The sequence below is a fragment of the Mastomys coucha genome, unplaced genomic scaffold (assembly GCF_008632895.1).
Source record: "Mastomys coucha isolate ucsf_1 unplaced genomic scaffold, UCSF_Mcou_1 pScaffold3, whole genome shotgun sequence".
Taxonomy (NCBI): domain Eukaryota; kingdom Metazoa; phylum Chordata; class Mammalia; order Rodentia; family Muridae; genus Mastomys; species Mastomys coucha.
The window spans coordinates 44,522,088-44,543,342 of record NW_022196909.1 but is presented as its reverse complement, the minus strand read 5'-3'; the positions used below and the strand labels follow the sequence as shown (position 1 = coordinate 44,543,342).

At 48.0% G+C, this 21,255-nt stretch overlaps 1 protein-coding gene across 5 annotated transcripts in view; it reads left to right on the top strand.

The window, feature by feature from the left end:
- Dnah8 (dynein axonemal heavy chain 8) overlaps positions 1–21,255 on the top strand; it is a 253,949-nt gene that overhangs the window by 226,940 nt on the left and 5,754 nt on the right. For all 5 annotated transcript variants that reach the window (XM_031346761.1, XM_031346760.1, XM_031346759.1 and 2 more), the window contains 3 exons: positions 1,480–1,636; positions 4,626–4,778; positions 5,907–6,096. In XM_031346761.1, coding sequence (XP_031202621.1) covers positions 1,480–1,636; positions 4,626–4,778; positions 5,907–6,096 — 500 coding nt within the window. The remainder of the gene's footprint in view (positions 1–1,479; positions 1,637–4,625; positions 4,779–5,906; positions 6,097–21,255) is intronic.

Genomic DNA, 21,255 nt, shown 5'->3' with positions numbered 1-21,255 from the left:
TCTCTCTCGCTCTCTCTCTCTCTCACACACACACACACACACACAGATAAACAAGTAAATAAATAAATATATTCTTAAGGAACAGTAACGAAAGCACCCCCTCTGACATTTCAGAATTTTAATTTTATCTTGTTTTGCTTTGTTTTGTTATTTGCCCCACGATCAGATTTTTAGTTGGCGTTTTACCCTACGATGCTTGTTTAGGTTCACCCAGGCACTGGCCCATTCTTTCCCACATCTCAGAAGTCTCAGGGTCCTCATTTTCGCTCCTTGCCACAGTGTGACCTTTAGAATCGTCTCAAGTAGTAGCCTGTCGGTGGCTTGCTCCTCTGTTGTTTTCCAAAGATATGTCACTTTTGTCTTCTTCGGTTTTTGAAGAAAAAAAAAATCCTCTCTGTTTTTTTGTAGGGGGAAAAATCCTCTCGACAGAGTATAATCTGTCCTCGTTAAATTCCCTAAGTTTAACTAGAGCGTCAAAGCACAGAAAGTTTACAGAGCTGTGTAAACCCTCCCTTGCAGTCAAAGCCAAGAAGGTCTCTCTGTCCACCAAGGGAAACCGTGTACCCATTTGTAGTTAATCTCTCCTACCACCACCGCCCACACAACTGATGATGTATTTCCTCGTCTAGAGATGTAACCCCCTGACATTGTCTGTTCTGCAGTATCTTCTGTGGGTGCTAGGGATCTGAACTCTGGGCCTCCTGCTTGCACGGCGGGCACTTGACTGATGGAGGCACCCCTTCAGTCCCAACTGAGCGAGCTTTCAGATGATTGACAATGGGATGCCACAGAAGCCATATAAACATTAACAAAATGGGGCAGAGAAAACTGAGCAGCTCACAGTCCATCTCAGGAGGGGGAAAAAAAAAGATGGTTCTGCTCCATGTAACAGGCTGTCATATTCTGATAGATGCTTGAGCTGGGAAGGATAGGAGCCGTGCTCAGGTCCAGTGCAAGCTGCTTGTGTCAGTGACAGTCAAGCTCATTTGGGTCACCAAAGACACCATGAGGAATCTCTTTATCTGGAGATGGAGCATTGCTCCTGTCACGTTTTCTGATGTCACATTAGAAGTCAACAGAAACCCAAGTGTTCTCATTCCTGAAGGTGGATGGTAACATTTCTACCTTTCTTTTCTTTCCTATCTCCTCCTCCCCCCCCCCTCCTCCTCCTCTTTCTTTTTCCTCTTCCATGGCTGGCTTTGTCTCAAGAGATCCCTCCAACACCCTTTAGCTTGGGTGATTATTTCTGAGGCCAATGTTTTGTTGTTGTTGTTGTTGGGTTTGTTTGTTTGTTTGTTTTTGGTTTTTTGAGACAGGGTTTCTCTGTGTAACCCTGGCTGTCCTGGAACTCACTCTGTAGACCAGGCTGGCCTCCAACTCAGAAATCCTCTTCCCTCTGCCTCCCAAGTGCTGGGATTAAAGGCGTGCGCCACCACTGCCTTTGCCTTCCTCATTCTGAGCAGCCACTTCTCCCGTCAGGTATCAGAGTAACACGGCATCTGACGTTCTCGAAACCATCACCAACATTCAGCCGAAAGAGAGCGGTGGCGGTGTGGGCGAGACGCGCGAGGCCATTGTCTACAGGCTGTCCGAGGACATGCTGAGCAAGCTGCCCCCTAACTATGTGGCTCATGAGGTAAGCCGTGCCCTTTCCTGCTGGGCAAGATCCTGAGAAATGGGAGGGAGTCATTTTTCTGCCTCTCCCCAGCACATAACATTCACGTGGAGGTCTGAGTACACCCTATGGGAGTTGGCTCTCCCCTCCCATCGCCTGGGTTCCTGGGATCAAACGCAGGCTGTTAGCTTTTGGCTGCATGCATCTCTAACCCCCCAGAGCTGCCACCAACCCGCTCCCTTTTATTTCACAGAAGCATGCTATTGAAAATGTAGCAGTCAAGCGAAGTCTGTAAATTGAAACCTAATTATGCCATTAGCTCCTACAGTACAAATGGAGCCCCATTACCACAGACAGTCGCTCCCAGAAGCATTGTGACGCTTCTGTAAGAGACCACAGCAACTCTTTGGCTTTATCAGTAAACAGCTTATGCTGGAATCATAATCACGCATGAAACACAGTCAATATTATAATTATGCTCTTTTCTAGGGTGTTTCCCTTCTGTTTTAATTCTTCTTCTTCTTCTTCTTCTTCTTCTTCTTCTTCTTCTTCTTCTTCTTCTTCTTCTTCTTCTTCTTCTTCGTCGTCGTCGTCGTCGTCGTCGTTGTCTTCTTCTTTTTCTTCTTCTTCTTCTTCTTCTTCTTCTTCTTCTTCTTCTTCTTCTTCTTCTTCTTCTTCTTCTTCTTCTTCTTCTTCTTCTTCTTTTAATTAAAAACATTTGATCATGCTATGTTGCCTGGGCCAACCTAGAATTCTTGGGCTCAAGTAACTTTCCTCCTGCCCTTACCTCCCATGGAGCTGGGACTACAGGTACAATCCATTACGCCCAGCAAGAGTCTCTGTTAAACCCTGCAGCCGGGAGCTGGAGAAATGGCTCATCAGTTAAGAGCACTGGCCATTTCTCTTGGAGGACCTGGTTCAGTTCCCAGCACCAATATCAAGTAGATCACAACTCCAGTGCCGGGGGATCTGATACCCTCTTGTGGCCTCTTCAGGCACCCGCATGCACATGGTACACATACATACATGTAAATGCCACCCCCATACCCCCCAACACACACACACACATACACACACACACACACACACACAGAGACAGAGACAGAGACAGAGAGACAGAGAGAGAACCAGAGAGAGAAAATCTTAAAGACCCTAAATAAACTCAGGACAAGGTAATTAGTTGGAGGTAGTTACCACATGACAGGACAGGTTTCTAGAATGTTCCTTTTCTCTTGTGGCCTGTACGTGGGCTTCATGTCCCATTAGTGGGACTGAAGTGATCTTTATAGTTTCTCCTTCCCCAAAGAATGAATTGCCACAGTGTAGTCATGGACAAAGTGATGCCCAGCTCAGGGTAGAGATGGAACACCGGAGACTAAAAAAACACAAGGAAGACGTGGCTGAGCTGCTAAAGCGCTTGCTTGGCATGCATAAGGCACTGGGTTCGATTCCCAGCCTTGCCTGAACTGGCTGTGGTGGCGCACACCTGTAATCCCAGCACTCAGGAGGTAGAGGCAGGAGCATCGGAAGTTCAAAGTCATCCTCAGCTCTATACCGAGTTGAATGACGGCCTGAGATCCTATAAATAAAAACGTAGATAACAAACAAAGAATATTTTAAAAAATGAAGGTTTTAGAGTCTGGGAGATCAGTTAGGAATACTTGGCTGCTCTTACAGAAGATCTGGGTTCCCTCCCCAGGACTCATGTAAGGCAACTCAAAACCGCTTGTAACCTTAGTCCCTGCTGAAGGCATATATGCACATGACATAGACAGATAGACACAGACACACAGACATACACACAGAGACACAGTTATACACACACATATATTTTTAAAATTGTAGAAGATGGAGTTAGGAGAAAACCAAAGGTAAGTTTGTGGGAGCAGGTCGTGGCCATCCACTGGCCCGCTGGACTGTGATGTTGGTGTTCTTGGCCCCGCCCTGCTCAGGTGGCCCCAGCTCAGGCCACCGGCTTTTATGTAACCATTTCCTGCCCTTGTCTTTAACTCACGGAGACCGACTCAGCTGTCACATAGCAGAGATGGCTGCCTTCGGGAAGCGCCTGCTTTCCATCCCAGGTCCCAGGAAGGGCCGTGGGCATCTCTGGCAAGGGCCTCCTGGGGGTGGGCTCTTTGGCCTCCATCCGTCTCTGTCACCCTTCCATCCCAGCACCTCTTGGGCTGTTCAAGTCCCTGCTGTGGTACCCACAGCCAGTCTCTTCCTGGCCCTTATCACTGAACTGAAATGTATACTGGCTTATTAATTAATTAATTAATCATTGTATTATTAATTAATTAATCATTGTCGTTTACTGTTTCTATATCGAGAGGCTTCGGTATTGATCTCCTTAACAAGGTCAACACATGATATGCCAGCGCCAAGAGGAACAAGTGACAGGTCACTTAACGGCTCTCCCACGAAGCCAAATATTTTCACCGATTAGATTAGGGAAAGCCCTTTTTTAGCGTCTGCAGCCGAGGCAACCATGACCACAGTTAATTGTACCCACCGGTGACTGTTCTGTAAAGATTTGGGCTGTCTTAACTTTTTCTGTGACACTTCTAATAACAACTCTGTAAAGGTAATCGGGGGTAGGAAAAGTCCCGCTGTACTCTATAAAGGTAATCGGGGGTAGGAAAAGTCCCGCTGTATTCTTGCGAAGGTTAGATTTCAAAAGAATATTTAGCTGACGCTTAACACTTAATCACTTGAAAGAGGAAATAGGTACAATTTTCCTTCAGCCTTTTAAAGAACGTTTCCAATTATCAACTAAGTACAATCAGTAGGGAATAAAAGTCATCTAAGTTGAACAGAAGTTTCTGAAGCTCAGAAAATGGGGGATTTAACAGTCAGTCTGGTTCTGCAAGAGAGGTTTTCTAGTTCATTGGGTCTAGCGGGGAGACACATTCAGAGGAAGAGAAAGATTTGAGAATCGGAGAGGTCGTTTGGAAGAGAAATGATGAACGATTTTTTTTTTAAATGATTGGTATGCTATACTTTGTTTTAGGTGAAAGCTCGTTTGATGAAGATGGGGCACCTGAACTCAATGAACATATTTCTTAGACAAGAAATTGACAGGATGCAGAAAGTCATCTCGATCCTCCGCAGCAGCCTGAGTGATCTAAAATTGGCTATCGAAGGAACGATCATCATGAGCGAGGTGGGTGTGGCCCCCTCTTTTTTTTTTCTTGCATGCTCTTATCTGTGTGTGCACGTGTTTATGTCTGGGTATACTTACATACATACACACACACACACACACACACACACACGTACATGGGCTCCTACATGTTGAAGGCAGAGGGCAACCTCAGATGTCACCCTCAAACACCTTCGTTTGTGAGGCAGAACCTCTCCCTGGGACCTGGCCATCACCCATTAGCCTGGGGTAATTGGCCAGTGGCCCGTAGAGATCCCCCTGCCTCTCCCTCCCTAGTACTGGGATTGTAATTATGTCTCAGCACACCCAGACATTTTTATGTGGGTTCTGAGAATCCCGGGGCCTCATGCTCACAAGGTAACCACTACCAACTGAGCTATCTTCCCAGCTCCCCAGGAATGTTTCCTGTTCATGTATTTTTAAAACCATTATTTTATATATGTGTATATATATGTATATATACACAATATACATGTATACATGTGTGTATATATGTATGTATGCATTACACACACATATATATGTGTGCGTATATATGTATGTATATATATACACACATATACATATATACATGTGTATATATAAACATACACATATACATATATATATATACTGTGTATATATAAACATACATATATACACATATATACATGTATATATATATGTGTATATATAGTGTTTTGCCTGCATGAATGTATGTATATGCATTATATATGTGTAGAACCCACTGAGGCCAGAAGACCTTGGAACTGGAGTGACAGAGTGTTGTGAGCCACCATGTGGGTGCTGGGAACTGATCCTAGGTTCTCCATAAGAGCAGCTAGTGCTTTTAACAGCCCAGGCATCTCTCCCGCCCATAAAACTTTCAAAAAGATCTTATTTTCCATTGGAATCACGTATGTGTCTGTGTGCTTGTGTGTAGTATGTGCTGCACATAAGCGCAGGTACCTGTGGCCATGAAGAAGAGGGCATATGATCCCCAAAGCTGGATTTGCAGGCAGTCGTGAACCACCTGACACGGATGCTGGGAGCCAGATTCAGGTTCTCTGCAAGAGTGATGTGTGATTTAGGCACTGCACCACTTCTCCAAGCATCCTGGGTCACGTGTTTTGCCCTTGTCATCTTCAGAACTTGAGAGATGCATTGGACAACATGTACGATGCTCGTATACCTCAGCTCTGGAAGAGGGTGTCCTGGGACTCCTCCACCCTGGGCTTCTGGTTCACCGAACTTCTGGAAAGGAACACCCAGTTCTCAACATGGATATTTGAGGGAAGGCCTAACGTGTTCTGGATGACCGGGTTCTTTAACCCCCAAGGTAAGTGCTCACAGGAGAAGGCTAACTCAGAAGTTCACACGCAGGTGCGTGGTAGCATTGTGCGCTGAATGTATAATCCATAAAGCCGTGTGGTCCTACCGCTGGCGGGTGCTGGGAAGAGCCTCTTAGAGTTCCAGGAATAGACACAGTCCTTTGAAATCCTTCTCGTCACATTCCCCCAACAGTGCAACAGCCATCCTGTTGACCCACGTCACCAAACCTTGGCCTGTGGTGAAAGGGTTCAAAAAAAACCCTCTCATGCTTTAGTTTTACCTGTTGACGGGGATGCCAAAACAGGACTAAAGGAGACAAAATCGTTTGGGAATGTGCTTGGGGACCTGTCAACAAATCCGTGATTGACAGTTCTAGAGGAGGTTTCAGAGATGAGAGGAGCTTGGGGTTGGGGGAGAGCTTGCTGGTTAGTTAGCCAGGCTAGTCAAATGAGCAAGCCCCAGGTTCAGAGACAGACTTTATCTAGAAGGTGGAGAGAGGGCTCCACTGTTATGAGCAGTGGCAGCTCTGGCAAAGGACCCAGGTCTGGTTCTTGGCACCTACACGTTGGTCCACGACCATCTGGAACTCCAGTTCTGCAAGCTCCAGGCATACATCTGACATATATATATACACGCATATATATGTGTGTGTATATATATATGTATATATGTATATGCATATATATGTATGTACATACATGTCTATGTGCACTCATGTACATAAAATATAAGTAAACAAGTCCTTAAAAGGGTTAACAATACGGTGGAGCTAGAGGAAGATTCCTGACTTGACCTCCGCCCTCCACTTACAAGCACACACACACACACACACACACACACACACACATATACACATCACCACATGTGCCCACAAACACAAAGCAGAAGTAATAAATAAAGTAAAGCCCAATTCTGAGATTCCTGAAGATGTGCCCCAAATTGCTGCTTTGGGTTAGGAAATCAGACCTGAAAACCTGAGTAAGCTGGGGGGGGGGGGGCACGCCCATCTCCCAGAAGGTGCTTGGCTGTTCTGTGTTGGCCACCCTTCTGTGTTTTGGAAATACCCTCTGTGAAAGTTGCTGGTTTGGTGCTCACGGAGCTTGTGCGGTCTAGATAACTAGCGATGTTCTGTCTCACCACAGTACAGGCAATGGAACTTCAAATCGCTCTCAGCTAGAGGACGGGATTGGGGTGTCCTTATGCTCAGCACCCCAATGCCTTTAGTTCCGATAAGTTCCGAGGCATTGACTCTTACTGGTTTGAGAGGAACCATTCCTACCTGCGACAATGTGGGCAAATCTCATAAAGACACCGTTGACTGAGGGCAGCCGGACGAAAGCCGCAGCAGCCTGTAGGAGCCTGTTCATGTGAAGCCAAGGATGGGCACGGTGGATGCAGGGCGCTAAAAGACAGGATGGCAGCGTCCCATGTAAGAAGGCACAGCAGGACCTCCTGGGGTCTGAGGCGTGCTGTTTCCCCGCATGGCTCCTTCCCTGGTAACACTGTCCTGAGCTATACGCTCTGTCCGTTCAGCTCTGAAGAGGTCAGAGGTTGTAGGAGATGCTTTTCGGTTTTGTTTGGTTTTGTTTGTTTGTTTGGTTGGTTGTTTTTTCAAGACAGGGTTTCTCTGTGTATCCCTGGCTGTCCTGGAACTCACTCTGTAAGACCAGGCTGGCCTTGAACTCAGAAATCCACCTGCCTCTGCTTCCCAAGTGCTGAGATTAAAGGCGTGCGCCACCACTACTTGGTTTAGCTACTTCTTATAAATGGAATTTAAACAACTACCATGCCTTTAAAGTGAGTATTCACATGCTGTCTATGCATACCCATTCACGTGCTGGATGCATAATTCTTTTTAAAATCAATAATTACTTATATGTGTGTGTGTGTTGTGTGTGTGTGTGTATGAAAGAGAGAGAGAGAGAGAGAGAGAGAGAGAGAGAGAGAGGAAGAGAGGAAGAGGAAGAAGAAGAGGAGAGAGAGAGGAGAGAGAGGAGAGAGAGGAGAGAAGGGACAGGAGCAGGGCACATATGCCATGGCGCATGGGGCAGGGAGTCAGAGGATGGGTTTGTAGATTTGCTTCTCTTCTCCTATCTTTATGAGGGTTGTGAGGATTGAACTCAGGTCATCGGGCCTGCCCAGCGAGTGCTTTACCCACTGAGCCATCTTGCCAGCCCTGCTGCATGCATTTCCAAATCTGCCTTAACATCTTCTGAATTTTTAGCACTAACCATGTCAATACCTTCACAAGAAGTCCCGCATCGTCATAGATCCTGGGGATCTGGTGCCCCATAAGAACTAAAATTTAACAACAATCATCTTAAAGAGTTATCTTACATGCACGTGCGAGGGTCTGAGTGTATGTGTGCACCCACATGTATGCAGGCACCACAGATGCCAGATGAGAGTGTTGGGTCGCCTAGAGTTGGCGTTACAGGCAGTTAGGAGCCATCCAATGTAGCCATCCAATCCAGACCTGGGTCTTCCTCGGGGGCAGCAAGTGTGGGTAACCACTGGGCCATCTCCACAGCCTCTCAATTCTTCTTAAAGTTTGTGAGTTTTTAGATGTGCATTTTAGTGCCAGCCACCAGTCAGACAAAACCCCTTTCACGTTCTTTATTTACCTCTACATCCGTGGGACTTTTGTGTTTTCTCTCAGGGCTGCACCCTAGAAAGTCCACACTAAATTCAAGCCAACACTCTACCCTTTCCAGACACACACAGCCACCCACACCCACACCCTTATCGGCGATTGCTTTCTGCTTTGTTGCTTAGAAGCCTGGACGTCACCTCTTTGTGCACAGTAATCGAGTCCCCTGGCTTCCTCTTCCTCCTCTTGACACAAGGGACAAATTACTTTCCCGTTCCACATCACTTGGCCACATCTGAAAAACAGGGAGATCCTCCCCCTCCCCCACCCCATCCTGATGTGCTTCCACAGGCAGTGTCAAGACAGATAAGGAACCTTTGATATTCACCATGGGCTCAATATGGATTCATCTCCTGATCTTGCGTCTTCCTCCTTAGCCACTATGATAAGGATCAGCTTATTCTTTTCGCTCAAAACAATTAAGCTTTAAAAATAACAGCCCCCATGTTTAAGTAAACCACAGTGCTGTCTGGAACGAGGCCAAGGTTTCATCACAAATAGGAGGAGTTTGGAGCCTGGCAAGATAGCAGCTCAGCGGGTAAAGGCACTTGCCACTAAGGCTGGTGACCCGAGTTCAAATCCCAGAACCCAAAGTGTAGGGAGAGAATAAACTCCAGTTAGTTACCCTTTGATCTCCACATGTGTGCTGCGGCATGCAAGCACCGCCTACACACACCCACAATAAATAAATGTAATGAATTGAAAATAAGTGTATTCACATGTGAAGAGTTCCATCACCATGCAATGTCTGTGGTATCTTACACTGTCTGAGGGGTATTTCCCATCAGGCCCCTTCTTCTGAGGCTTAGGTGACTTTGAGACCCACGCTGCTATAAGGACAGGTGACATCCTTCATTACACACACACACACACACACACACACACACACACACACACGCACATACATATACACATGCACACACACCCACAGACACACATATACACATGCACACACACCCATAGACACACACATACACAAATACACACACATATACATCTATACCTATACACACACATACATACATACACATGCATATGCACACACACACATACATGCACACACACACACCCACAGACACACACATGCAGACACACCCACAGACACACACAGACACACAAATACACACATATACATATATACATATACACACATATACATACACACACAAGCACACACATACATGCACATGCACACGCCCCCCACATATACACACACATGTATACGCACACACATGTGCACACACAGACACACACATGCATGCCACACACACACATATACACACCTCCACATACACCCACAGACACACACACACACAGACACACACACAAACACACACAAGCACTTCAGCATCCCGGCCAGCACTGCTCGCACTTGCCTCATTAGGCTTGATTTTGTTGTGGTGGTTGTCTTGGTCCGGCACATTTGAGGAGGCCGAGTCAGACACCACAGAGCCTTACCTGGTATTTCCAGGCCCCCTTCACAATGATTTCTGTGGTGGTTGATGAGCTCAGCCATGCGGACAGTTAGACTGGATGATTGAAATGGTCAAGCTCGCAGCATCGGTGACCCCGTGCTGTTTGTTTCATCGGCAGGGCTCCTTCTGTGTGTGCACGGAAGACTCTGCAGCAGACTCTGCAGACCCAGAGGGCCTCTGTCTTCCGCTAGTTTTCCCTGGCAGATTTGAACATATGGAATTCTCAACCTCTTCAAGGCTCTGGTTCTCACGGCCCACAAAGGAATTTTTGGCTGCCCTCCACCCCCGCCACCCCCGCACCCTTGTGTACCATTCTCAGGGCACCATGTACACATGATTTGACTTCTGGTGCATGTGTGTGTGAGTGTGTGCATGTGTGTGCGTGTGTGTGTGTGTGTGTGTGTGTGTGAGTTCTACACGTAGGGATGTGTCTAAACTAATAGGGATAAGCCATAGGGAGGCAGACGTCAAGCTAAGCCTTTGACTCCTCTGTGCCACCTTCTAATTAATAGCCGCCTTTTGTCACTTGATGCCAGGAGTGACTCACATATGCTAATGACATGATGGTGGAGGCTGGGCATGCTCCCCAGGCCTCGCACCTCTGTATTAAGTTAAACCTTGCAGCAACAATCATTTTCCAAATGCTTAATTCAGCCTGGAGCTTGGTGCCATTTAGATATCAATTTACTTCCACCGCCACCCCCCCACAACCCCCCCCCATGTCTCCCTAAGCCATACCCGTCTGTGGTAGAGATATCACTACCACTGTATTCACACAAATGAATCAAGATTTCTCACTTAGAGGGACGGGTGCTGAAGCAAGGAGATGGGTCATTTTGTCCTGTTATCTTCCTTCGCTCCCCTCCCTCTCCCCTCCCGCCCCCTCTGTGTGTGTGTGTGTGTGTGTGTGTGTGTGTGTGTGTGTGTTGGAGCTGCAATTTCTGAACGCTCATTTTGAGAACAGCTCTAAGAGTTGCTGTTTGTCAAGGTGGAAATGCGGGCCAAGAGTTAATAGATGTTCAGGACTGGAAAGGAACCAGGAAAAACTCCCCGCCTCATGCCGATTATTTCGCTTTTTCCTCTCGTATTACTTCTGACCCTGCCCTCCCCTTCTCTTTCTGGGACCCATGTTTTCTTGCTTTCCCCCTCCCAAGCTGTCTGGTGGCTGGTCTAGGTGTGTGTGTTCACCTAGGATGCTCAGGGAGACCACAGAATCCCCCTGAGGATGGCTTAGGGGGAGGCTTACCAGGTTGTGTACCTGTCTATGTGGCCAACTCAGTGCTGACAGGCCGATGCAGGAAGTCCTGACAGGTATGGCTTAAGGAGCCCTGGGGGCGGGGACTGGACTCCCTACTTTGGCTGTTGGCACTGAATCAGTCACAGATACACAACCACACCTGTGAAAGAGGAGACTGAGCCCAAAGGCAGAGCCTGCCTGGGAAAAGCCACAAGGAGGCTGGGGAGCAAGAAGGGTACCCGAATTTCAAAAACTGCAGGGGGGGTCGCTGTACTGAGTGAAAAAGCCTCTTCAGGGGTAATGGGTGGCTCTGCCTCCCTTCTCATGAGAGGAGACTTTAGGTACCAGCCTTGCTCATAGTCACAGCCACGCCTCTTAAAATTCTAGTCTCAAACATGGCTGCCAGCAGTGGAGGCCCTGGTAATTTGGCCAGCCATCAGAAACCACCGAAACCACTCTCTCCAAGGCCACCCCAGCTAACGACATTTCTGCTAACTTCATTCCCTTGACTGCAGCTAGGATGGCAAGTCTGGAGGCTCACCTTCCTTCCTTCCTTCCTCCCTCCCTTCCTCCTTCCCTCCCTTCCTTCCTTTCTCCTTCCTCCCTCCCTCCCTTCTTCCTCCCTCCCTCCTTTCCTTTTTCCTTCCTTCTTTCCTCCCTCCCTCCCTTTTCCCTTCCTCCTTCCCTCCCTTCCTTTTTCCTTCCTTCCTTCCTCCCTCCCTCCCTTTTTCCTTCCTTCCTTCCTTCCTTCCTTCCTTCCTTCCTTCCTTCCTTCCTGTTTTACGTGTGTGTGCCACATGCATGCTGGTGTCCACACACGTCAGAAGGAGCCATCTGATACTCCTCTTGAAGCTGGAGCTGTTACGACCCACCCATTGTAGGTTCTAGGAACCAAACGCAGTCCTCCGGAAGAGCAATAAGCACTGTTAACTGCTGAACCATCCTCCAATTCCTGGAAACCGTTTTAGACCTCAGCTCCCATCAGTACACTTCCTTGGTGCCCTTCTTGTGCCCCGCCCCCGACCCAAGCTCTCTTTGTGGCTTTTCCCAGGCAGGCTCTGCCTTTGGGCTCAGCCTCCTCTCTCACAGGTATGGTTGTGTATCTGTCTGTGTGACCCATTCAGTGCCAACAGCTGATGCAGGAAAGTCCTGACCTCCAGTGACCTCCACAATGCGCAACTTGGTAATCCTCCCCCTAAGCTATCCTCCCAGGGATTCTGTGGTCTCCTTGAGCATCCTTGTCCAGAGCACACACACCTGGACCCCTCCAAACAGCCTGGGAGAGGGAAAACAGGATAACACAGGTCCCAGAAAGAGAAGGGGTCATCAGTAATACCAGGGGGTGCCAGAGGTCAGGCCAGATGGACCCCGAATACACTGGAGGCTATCAGTAAGAAGGAAGGATTTGGTTTCTCTTTAAATGATAAGAGAAGCCCATTCAAATACTGGTGGAGGGAGGGAGAAAAGGACGGACACACAACACACACAGACACAGATACACACAGAAGAAACAGAGGAGGGAGGGGGAGAGGGAGAGGGAAAGGGACAGAGAGTCTAGGATACCAGCAGGGGGTTAGAAAATGCGGGAGGGATGTGTGTGTCACAGTGGAGAGACTATGCAGAGCAGGCAGAATGGTCCCTGGACACCTCTCCCACTGTAACAAGTGTAGCTAGGAAGGAGTGACCATAGATGCCGTGCTGAATGGTTTTAAGCCAACTTGACACAAGTCATTTGAGCAGAGAGAACCTCAATTGAGAAAATGCCTCCATAAGATTGGGCTGCAGGCAAGCCCCGAGGGTGCTTTCTTAGTGAGTGATTGATGTGGGAGGGCCCAGCCCATTGTGGGTGAGGCCATCCCTGGGCTGGTAGCCCTGGGTTCTGTAGAAAGTCAGGCTGTGCCAGCCAGTCAGCAGCCCCCTCCCCCATGGCCCCCTGCAGCAGCTCCCGCCTCCTGGTTTCTACCCTGTTTGAGTTCCTGTCCCGACTTCCTTCAGAGATGAACAGCGATGTGCAAGTGTAAGCCAAGCAAAGCCTTTCCTCTCCAGCTTGCTCTTTGGTCCCAGCAATAGAAACCTTAACTGAGACAGATGCTCACAGCGGATAACTGTGCAGGCTTGATGCTAAGAGGTAAAGGGACTTTCCTGTCCTCTATTTAAAGGAATAGGCAAGCTTATCTTGGGAGTGAAAAGTGTTGGGGACAGGGACCTCAGATAAGTGACAGAAGCTGGGGAAAGAGGGCTGGGGACAAGGGCGGGCATCTGGTGGCTTTGAAACCCACTGAGGTTCTACCCAGCAGCTCTATGCTACTTATTGGTATCCTCCAGCAGGGAAGCTCTGCTGTAAGAAGGGGTCCTCTGGGTCTACCTGTGTGTGGGGCCCTGCCTGGTGTGCAGTGGAAAGGAAGGGGCCGATGAGGCAGGGAAGAAACGAGGTGCAGTCAGTGAGGTACAAATGCTGTGGTCGGGGCAGGCAGCATGGCTCAATGGCACCAGGAGGGCGTTTGCCACCAAGCCTGATGACCTATGTTTGGTCCCTGGAACCCGCAGGGCGGAAGGAGAGAGCTGATCCCTACAAATTGTCCCCTGGTTTTCACACAGGCACCAATGGCATGTGTGTGCCCCCTGCATGGATACAAAGTAAAGTTAACAAATATTGACACCATGATGATGTCAAGAGTGGAGAGGTCAGCCTGTCAGATTGGACACTGAGGAGGAGCAGAGAGGCTGAGATAGGTAGCTTAGTAAGAGCTCAAGATACAGCCATAAGGACCTGAGCTCAGATCCCACAATGGAAGCTGAGTACCTTGACACAGAGCTGTAATCCCAGCACGACTCAGGAAGCAGAGACAAGGAGCATCCCTGGGGCTTGCTGGCTTCCAGCTAAATAATGAACTTCGAGTTCAAGGGAGGGATCCTGTTTCAAAACGTAAGGTAGAGGGCCAATGAGGGAGATACCTGACATTGCCTTTGCATGTACACACATGTACATTTGCACTGCACAAACATGTCCGCACATACATATCACACACGTACATATGCACACACACATGGGCACACACACAGGCACACACACACACACACACACACACACACACACACACACACGAAGCAGATGTTGATGGGATGCTCAATGGCTGGGGACAGCAGGCAGGAGTGATGAAGAGAGGAAGGACCCGTCACCAGAGCCTGTGGTTGTCAAGGCAGCAGAGAGGTCCTTGTGATGGGTGGAGGGACAACTGGGAAGTGCTTATGTGTTCAGGGTTGATTCCAGTAAACGCAAAAAAAAAAAATGTAGAGAGACTATTTTGTATTTTGTGTGGAAATAGAACCATGCCCGAGGGCATGATGGGAAGGTTTGGGAGGGAGAGAATCCTTGGGAGTGGAGGGGGTAGAGGGAAAGCCAGATACTCAAGGGCTGTGTCAGGAGTTAGACCTCTGCACAGCAGCCACTTGGGGCAGAGGGCCCCAGCCTCACCGCCAGCCCCTCCCAGTGCTCATGGGTCTGACGAAGCCTGTCACTTGGATGAATGACACCACAGAGCGGCAGTGAGTCTCCAGAGACCCCACAAAGAGCCAGCTCATCCTACCGACAGCCCTCCTGACAGTTAGCTCACTTGTTCTTGGAGGCATTGCCCTCCACCACCACACCCCGCCCCCGCCACCAAACTGGTTCTTAAGACAAATGTGGGTCAGTGGCTGGCAAGTGCCCTGTACCGAGAGAGCCTCTGACAGAGTGGCAGTTCTCAGGCCTGTGCTCCACGGCACAATCACCTGGGACATTTTTAATACATACTAATGGCTGGGGCCCAAAACCAATCATGTTCCTACTCTCCAGGGTTAAGACCTTCAGACTCTCAAGCTGAGAGCCTCCATGATCAGTTTCTTAAACTCTCCCGTAGTTGTTGTAGCGTGTGACAAGAACCTTCGCCTCAGATGCCCGACGCCTGACGTGTGGTCCTCCCGCGGCCGCTGCTGAGTCAGAACCTTTGTGTTAACTAGAATCCTTTCCCCAGACGATTCCCAGGATCGTTCGAAGTTTGAGAGAAAGGGCTGGGGAGATGGGCTAGTCAGTAAAGTGCTTGCCTGCCAAGCAGGAGGACCTGAGGTCAGACCCTCAGGACCTGTGAAAAGCTAGGTGTGGCTGCATGCCCCTGGAATCCCAGTGCTGGGGTGGTCGAGACGGATGGGACCCTGAAACTCGATGGCCTGGCCAAATCGGCGAGCTTCAGGATCAGTGAATCCTGCCTGGGAAAGTAAGCTCAGAGTACGCTTGCAGAAGACATGTGACTTCAATCTCTAGCTTACACAGTCATGCACACACACACACACAGAGTCATGCACACATACACACACACAGAGTCATGCACACGCACACACACACACAGAGTCATGCACACACACACATACACAGAGTCTTCCACACATGCACACAGACATGTGCAAAGGCACACACATATACACAGGTGCATACATACACATGCACGCACACACATATACAATCAAGCACACATGCACACAGACATGTGCAAAGGCACACAGACACATATACATATACAGGTGCACACATGCACACAGACATGTGCAAAGGCACACACACATGTACAAGTGCATACATACACATGCACGTACACACATATACAATCATGCACACATGCACACAGACATGTGCAGAGGCATGTACCACACACACACACACACACATGCATGCACACACATATACAGCCATGCACGAAGACATGTGCAGAGGCATACATGCACACACACACATACAGGCACACACAAGCACACACACACACATGCATGCACACACACATACAGTCATGTACACATGCACACAGACATGTGCAAAGGCACACAGACACATATACATATACAGGTGCACACATGCACACAGACATGTGCAAAGCGCACACACACACAGGTGCATATATACCCATGCATGCATATACATATACAATCATGCACACATGCACAACGACATGTGCAGAGGCATGCACACATACACATATGAATGCGCACACATATACAATCATGCACAAAGACATGTGCAGAGGCATGCATGCACACGCACACGTGCACACGCATGCACACACGCACACACATGCACACACATGCAGTAGTTTGAAAGAAACACTACTGCTGCTGCTGCACTGTGGATTCCGCTCCCAGACGTTCAGACTTCATGGCTCTGGGCCAAGTTGCTGTGGGCAGCACCCACCCCACAGCATCTAGCAAATGCTTCTGAAAGGTGCCCAGTGTGTGTTCATTCAGCTCGGCTGACCAACCCCATCCTTGTCTCACGGCTTCTGTCTTCTTATTTAACTTACCAGTGAACCACATTTGCTTCTCATTTGGGGGAAAAACTGCCTGTCATAAACTCATGGCAGAGACATCACTTCTCCTAATCTCTGAAGGTGCTGTGGGGAGGCGTGGTAACTGTTTAGACAGGAAATAACTGTGCAGGCCAAGAGCCATTACAGGAAGGCTGCTTCATTTATTGAATAATAATAATAATAATAATAATAATAATAATAATAATAATAATAATAAAAAGCCACCCCAGGGGCCTGGGGAGACGGCTATTTTGGTAAGGACCTGAACTCAGATCCCTAGCACCTCTCTAAAAGTCTGGCATGCTGGGCAGTGGTGGCGCACGCCTTTAATCCCAGCACTTGGGAGGCAGAGGCAGGCAGATTTTTGAGTTCAAGGCCAGCCTGGTCTACAGAGTGAGTTCCAGGACAGTCAGGTCTACACAGAGAAACCCTGTCTTGAAAAACAAAACAAAACAACAACAACAACAACAGAAGTCTGGCATGGTGGTACGCATCCGTAAACCCAGCACTCATTGGCCAGCCGTTCTAATTGAATTGTCAAGCTCTTCATTCAATGAGAGACCCTGCTTCAAAAGTAAACAAAAACAAACAAACAAACATATATGCATCACACACACATACACAATATGAGGTATATTGAGGAAGATCACTGACATTGACATTTGGCAAGTAGGTACAACATGGACATATAGTCTCTCTCTCTCTCTCTCTCTCTCTCTCTCTCCCTCCCTCCCTCTCTCTCTCTCTCTCTCACACACACACACACACACACACAGGCCCATCTGCCATTGACACAGGACCATCGTTACAGAATGCTAGCCAGCTCTTTCTTTGTAAAGCTGAGAAACACAGACGCCCTGCTCAGCTGCCGCCTCCAGCTTTTCTAGGACCCCTTAGGGAAGCCGTTTAAAACCCACCACGGCTCTCCCTAGGCCGGCTGATGGCACGAGGCAAGCAGCAGAAGTCAGCTTGCTTCAGCGTTAGACTGCTCCCACTGTAGGAACTAAAACACAACAAGTATTGCTCCAGAGCTGACTAACCACAGTATAATTCTAGATTAATAGTGAGGGGCTTTTTAAAAAAAAAATAAAATAAAATAATGAACTTGACAAGTGTTTTAAGAACTCATCATGCTTTATGAATTTGACAGGAAGAATTATTTGAGCGTCTCATCTAGACCACATGTAACTCCTGTGGTTAGTCAAGTCACCCGTTTGTCATGTGGGCGGTTTAAACTTCATGAAGAATAGAAGGTTACTGCTGTTGAGGTCTCGCCCTGACTGACTTTCTGTTTCTCCTCTCAAGCACGGGAACATATGAATCACTTTCAGAATGATTATAACTAAATGCTTGCCAAAACAAAAGTGTTTGATTTCTCCCAAGCTTTTGTGAAGGGAAAGACTCTATCAATAGTCCTTCAAGGAGTTATGCAAGCAGCAGAAAGAGCAGATTGTAGTTTCATTAGGCTTGACATCGGTCTCCAAGAGAGACAGCCATTCGTTTTTTTAAAAAGTCCACCCATTAATGCTTCCATAGATTCAGTACATTTCAAATGTGACAAGATGGCGTCCTTGATAGGAAGTCAGTGGGAAGCGACAGAGCCTGGAAAAACAGCCGGGGGGTTGCAGCTTAGTTGGCGGAGTGCTTGCATAGCATGTATGGGGTCCCGGGTTGGATTCTCAATGCTGCATAAAAATGAATGGTCTTAGAGGAGGAGACAGAAGGGTTGGAAGCTCCAGGAAGGTCACTCTCGGTTATAGGTGACATCTGAGGCTAGCTTGGGACGGTGGGACTCTATCTCAAATAGACAGGAGAATAGACAGACAGATCGTAGACAGACAGATTTGAAAATGCATGCATCCACTCTCCTTCTTGTTCTCTGAGTAGGAATGGCTCGGGAGCCATTCTCGGCCCTTACCCTAGGTCTCAACACGGCCTTTCTTAGTAGCGGGACAGTCCTGCATACTAGATTCCACCTGCTGGCATTCAGAGGGCCCCGAAGCATCAGGAAAAATCTACCGTTGGAGTCTGGACAACGTAACGCATGCTCCCTAGTAGAGACCAGACAGGAAATAGTATCTCTTAACTGCACGGGAATTTTGCAGAACTTCCTGACAATGACTAAAATCTTAGAAGCAGAAAAAATATATTAAAAGGATATGTGGGGTGGGGTGGGGGGGGCGGCGGCTTCTTTTATCTTCAGATACTTCTGGCCTGGCCCTGAAAGCCATACTGGTTGAGGCCAATCTGCAGTTTAGTCACGACTTAATATGTTCTAGGGAAAAACGATATCAATTACTCAGCTGGTGCGGAGGGAGGGTTAAGGATAGGATTAGCGATCTGGACGCTATGACCCCATAGCTTCCTGACCTCAGAGGTGAGTTTTAAAATATCATAAGCTAAGGTCGGTTTGACTCCAGGCCCTCACCCGAGTTGGATACACAGCATCTAACAGACACATGGATGAACACTGTGTGTTGAATTATGAAAATGACATTTTCACCCAGGAGAGAGAGTTTGGCAGCCAAAGTCCCTGGCTGCTCTTGCAGAGGACCCGGTTTGACTCCTAGCGCCCACATTGTGGCTCACAACCATCCGTAAATGCAGTTCCAGGGAGTCTGATGTAATATTCTGGTCTCTGTGGATGCTAGGATGCATGTGTGGCACACATACGAACATGCAGGCAAGACTCATACAAATAAATAAGCCTCAAAATGACATTTTCATGGGTTGATTAGAAGGATATATTATTGGGTTTTTTTATTTTACTTGTATATATATATATATACAAGTAAATTACTCAGTATATACTCAGTCATGTATATTACTCAGTCATGTATATCATATATACATGTATATATATATTTGATCTACAAACACATGAAATGTTTTGTTACTCAAGTGTGGGAGAACTCCATGTTTAAGATGAAAGTGAGGAGCTGGAGAGATGGCTCAGTGGTTAAGTATACTGGCTGCTCTTCCAGAGGACCTGGGTTCAATTCCCAGCACCCACTTAGTGGTTTTCAACCATATGTAACACTAGTTCCAGGGGATTCGATGTCCTTTTCCGGCCTCCATGGTCACTACATACACACAGTGTAGACTTATGTGCGGGCCAACTCTCATACACATAAAATCAAAATATGACCGCCTGGTGATTAGATCCCCTCCTGGGACTGCAGGACGAGCCCAGGCAGTGTCCTGCTGTTGTTGCCGCCAGATGAATTTCCACTGTACTTCCTGACGAGTATAGCTCGTACTGGAAGAGCTCTTTTCAACACTGGTTGATGAGGAGCTTGCCTTTTAGAAGAAGGCAGAGGTTCTTTCTAGTGGCCTGAAGCCTGTTTAATGGGTACTGTGAATGGCCGTTCTAAGATGCACATGCAGACAAGTCATTGAGAAGCAGTATGAGACCAGTGTCGTGGCTCTGATTAAGGGCTCTTGCCACCAAGCCTGACAACCTGAATTAGATCCTGGGACTCGTGTGGTGGGAAGAGGGTGCTGGTTCCTGTAAGTCACTCTCTGACTTCCATACGCACACCATGGCCAGCATACACACACACACATGCACACTGACTTCCATACGCATACCATGGCCGGCATACACACACACACATGCACACTGACTTCCATACGCATACCATGGCCGGCATACACACACACATGCACACTGACCTTCATATGCATACCATGGAAGGTGCCGGCCCACACATACTCATAAATATATATAGTACAAATACATTTAAAAAGAGGCAGTGTGAACTCTGACCTGAGAAACCACGCCTCTGCCTTTGTACTGGAATCATCTGGAATCCTCAGCCCCTCCTCTCGCCCAGACTCTGCCTTGGTGTCTTCCTCACATGTGCCGTGGCTCAGGCGGGTCTCACAAACCCTCACTCATCTTTCAAGGCTTGCAACCAGGAGCTAGAGAGATGGCTCAGCTGTTGAGAATGTAGACTGCTCTTGCAGGAGACCTGACTTTGGTTTCCAGCATCTATGTTGCCCAGCTCACAGCTGCTTGTCCTCCAGCTCCGGCATGATCGGACGTCTCCTGTCTTCCCTTCACACCCCTCATCCCGTACTTAAAAAAAATGGTCACAATCAATATTGAAAAGAAAGCTGCCATTAACTTCCTCTTTCTAGCTAGGCCTCCCTGAACTTTTCTCCCACCTTTGATTATGGCTTGTTAAGGCTCCACCTCATGACAGATCAGTGTTTCTCAACCTGTGGGTCTCGACCCCTTTGCAGGGGCTGGGGGGGGAGGGATAAAGTGACCTTTTCACTGAGGTCACCTAAGACCATCAGAAAACATTACAGCTCGTTACGGTAGCAAAGTTGCAGTTATGAAATAGCAATAAAAAATGTTATGGTTTGGGGGAATGTGGGGGGGTCACCACAGAGGAGGAACTGTATTAAAGGGACACAGTATTCGGAAGGTTGAGAACCACTGGTCTAGGGACCGACACCCCCC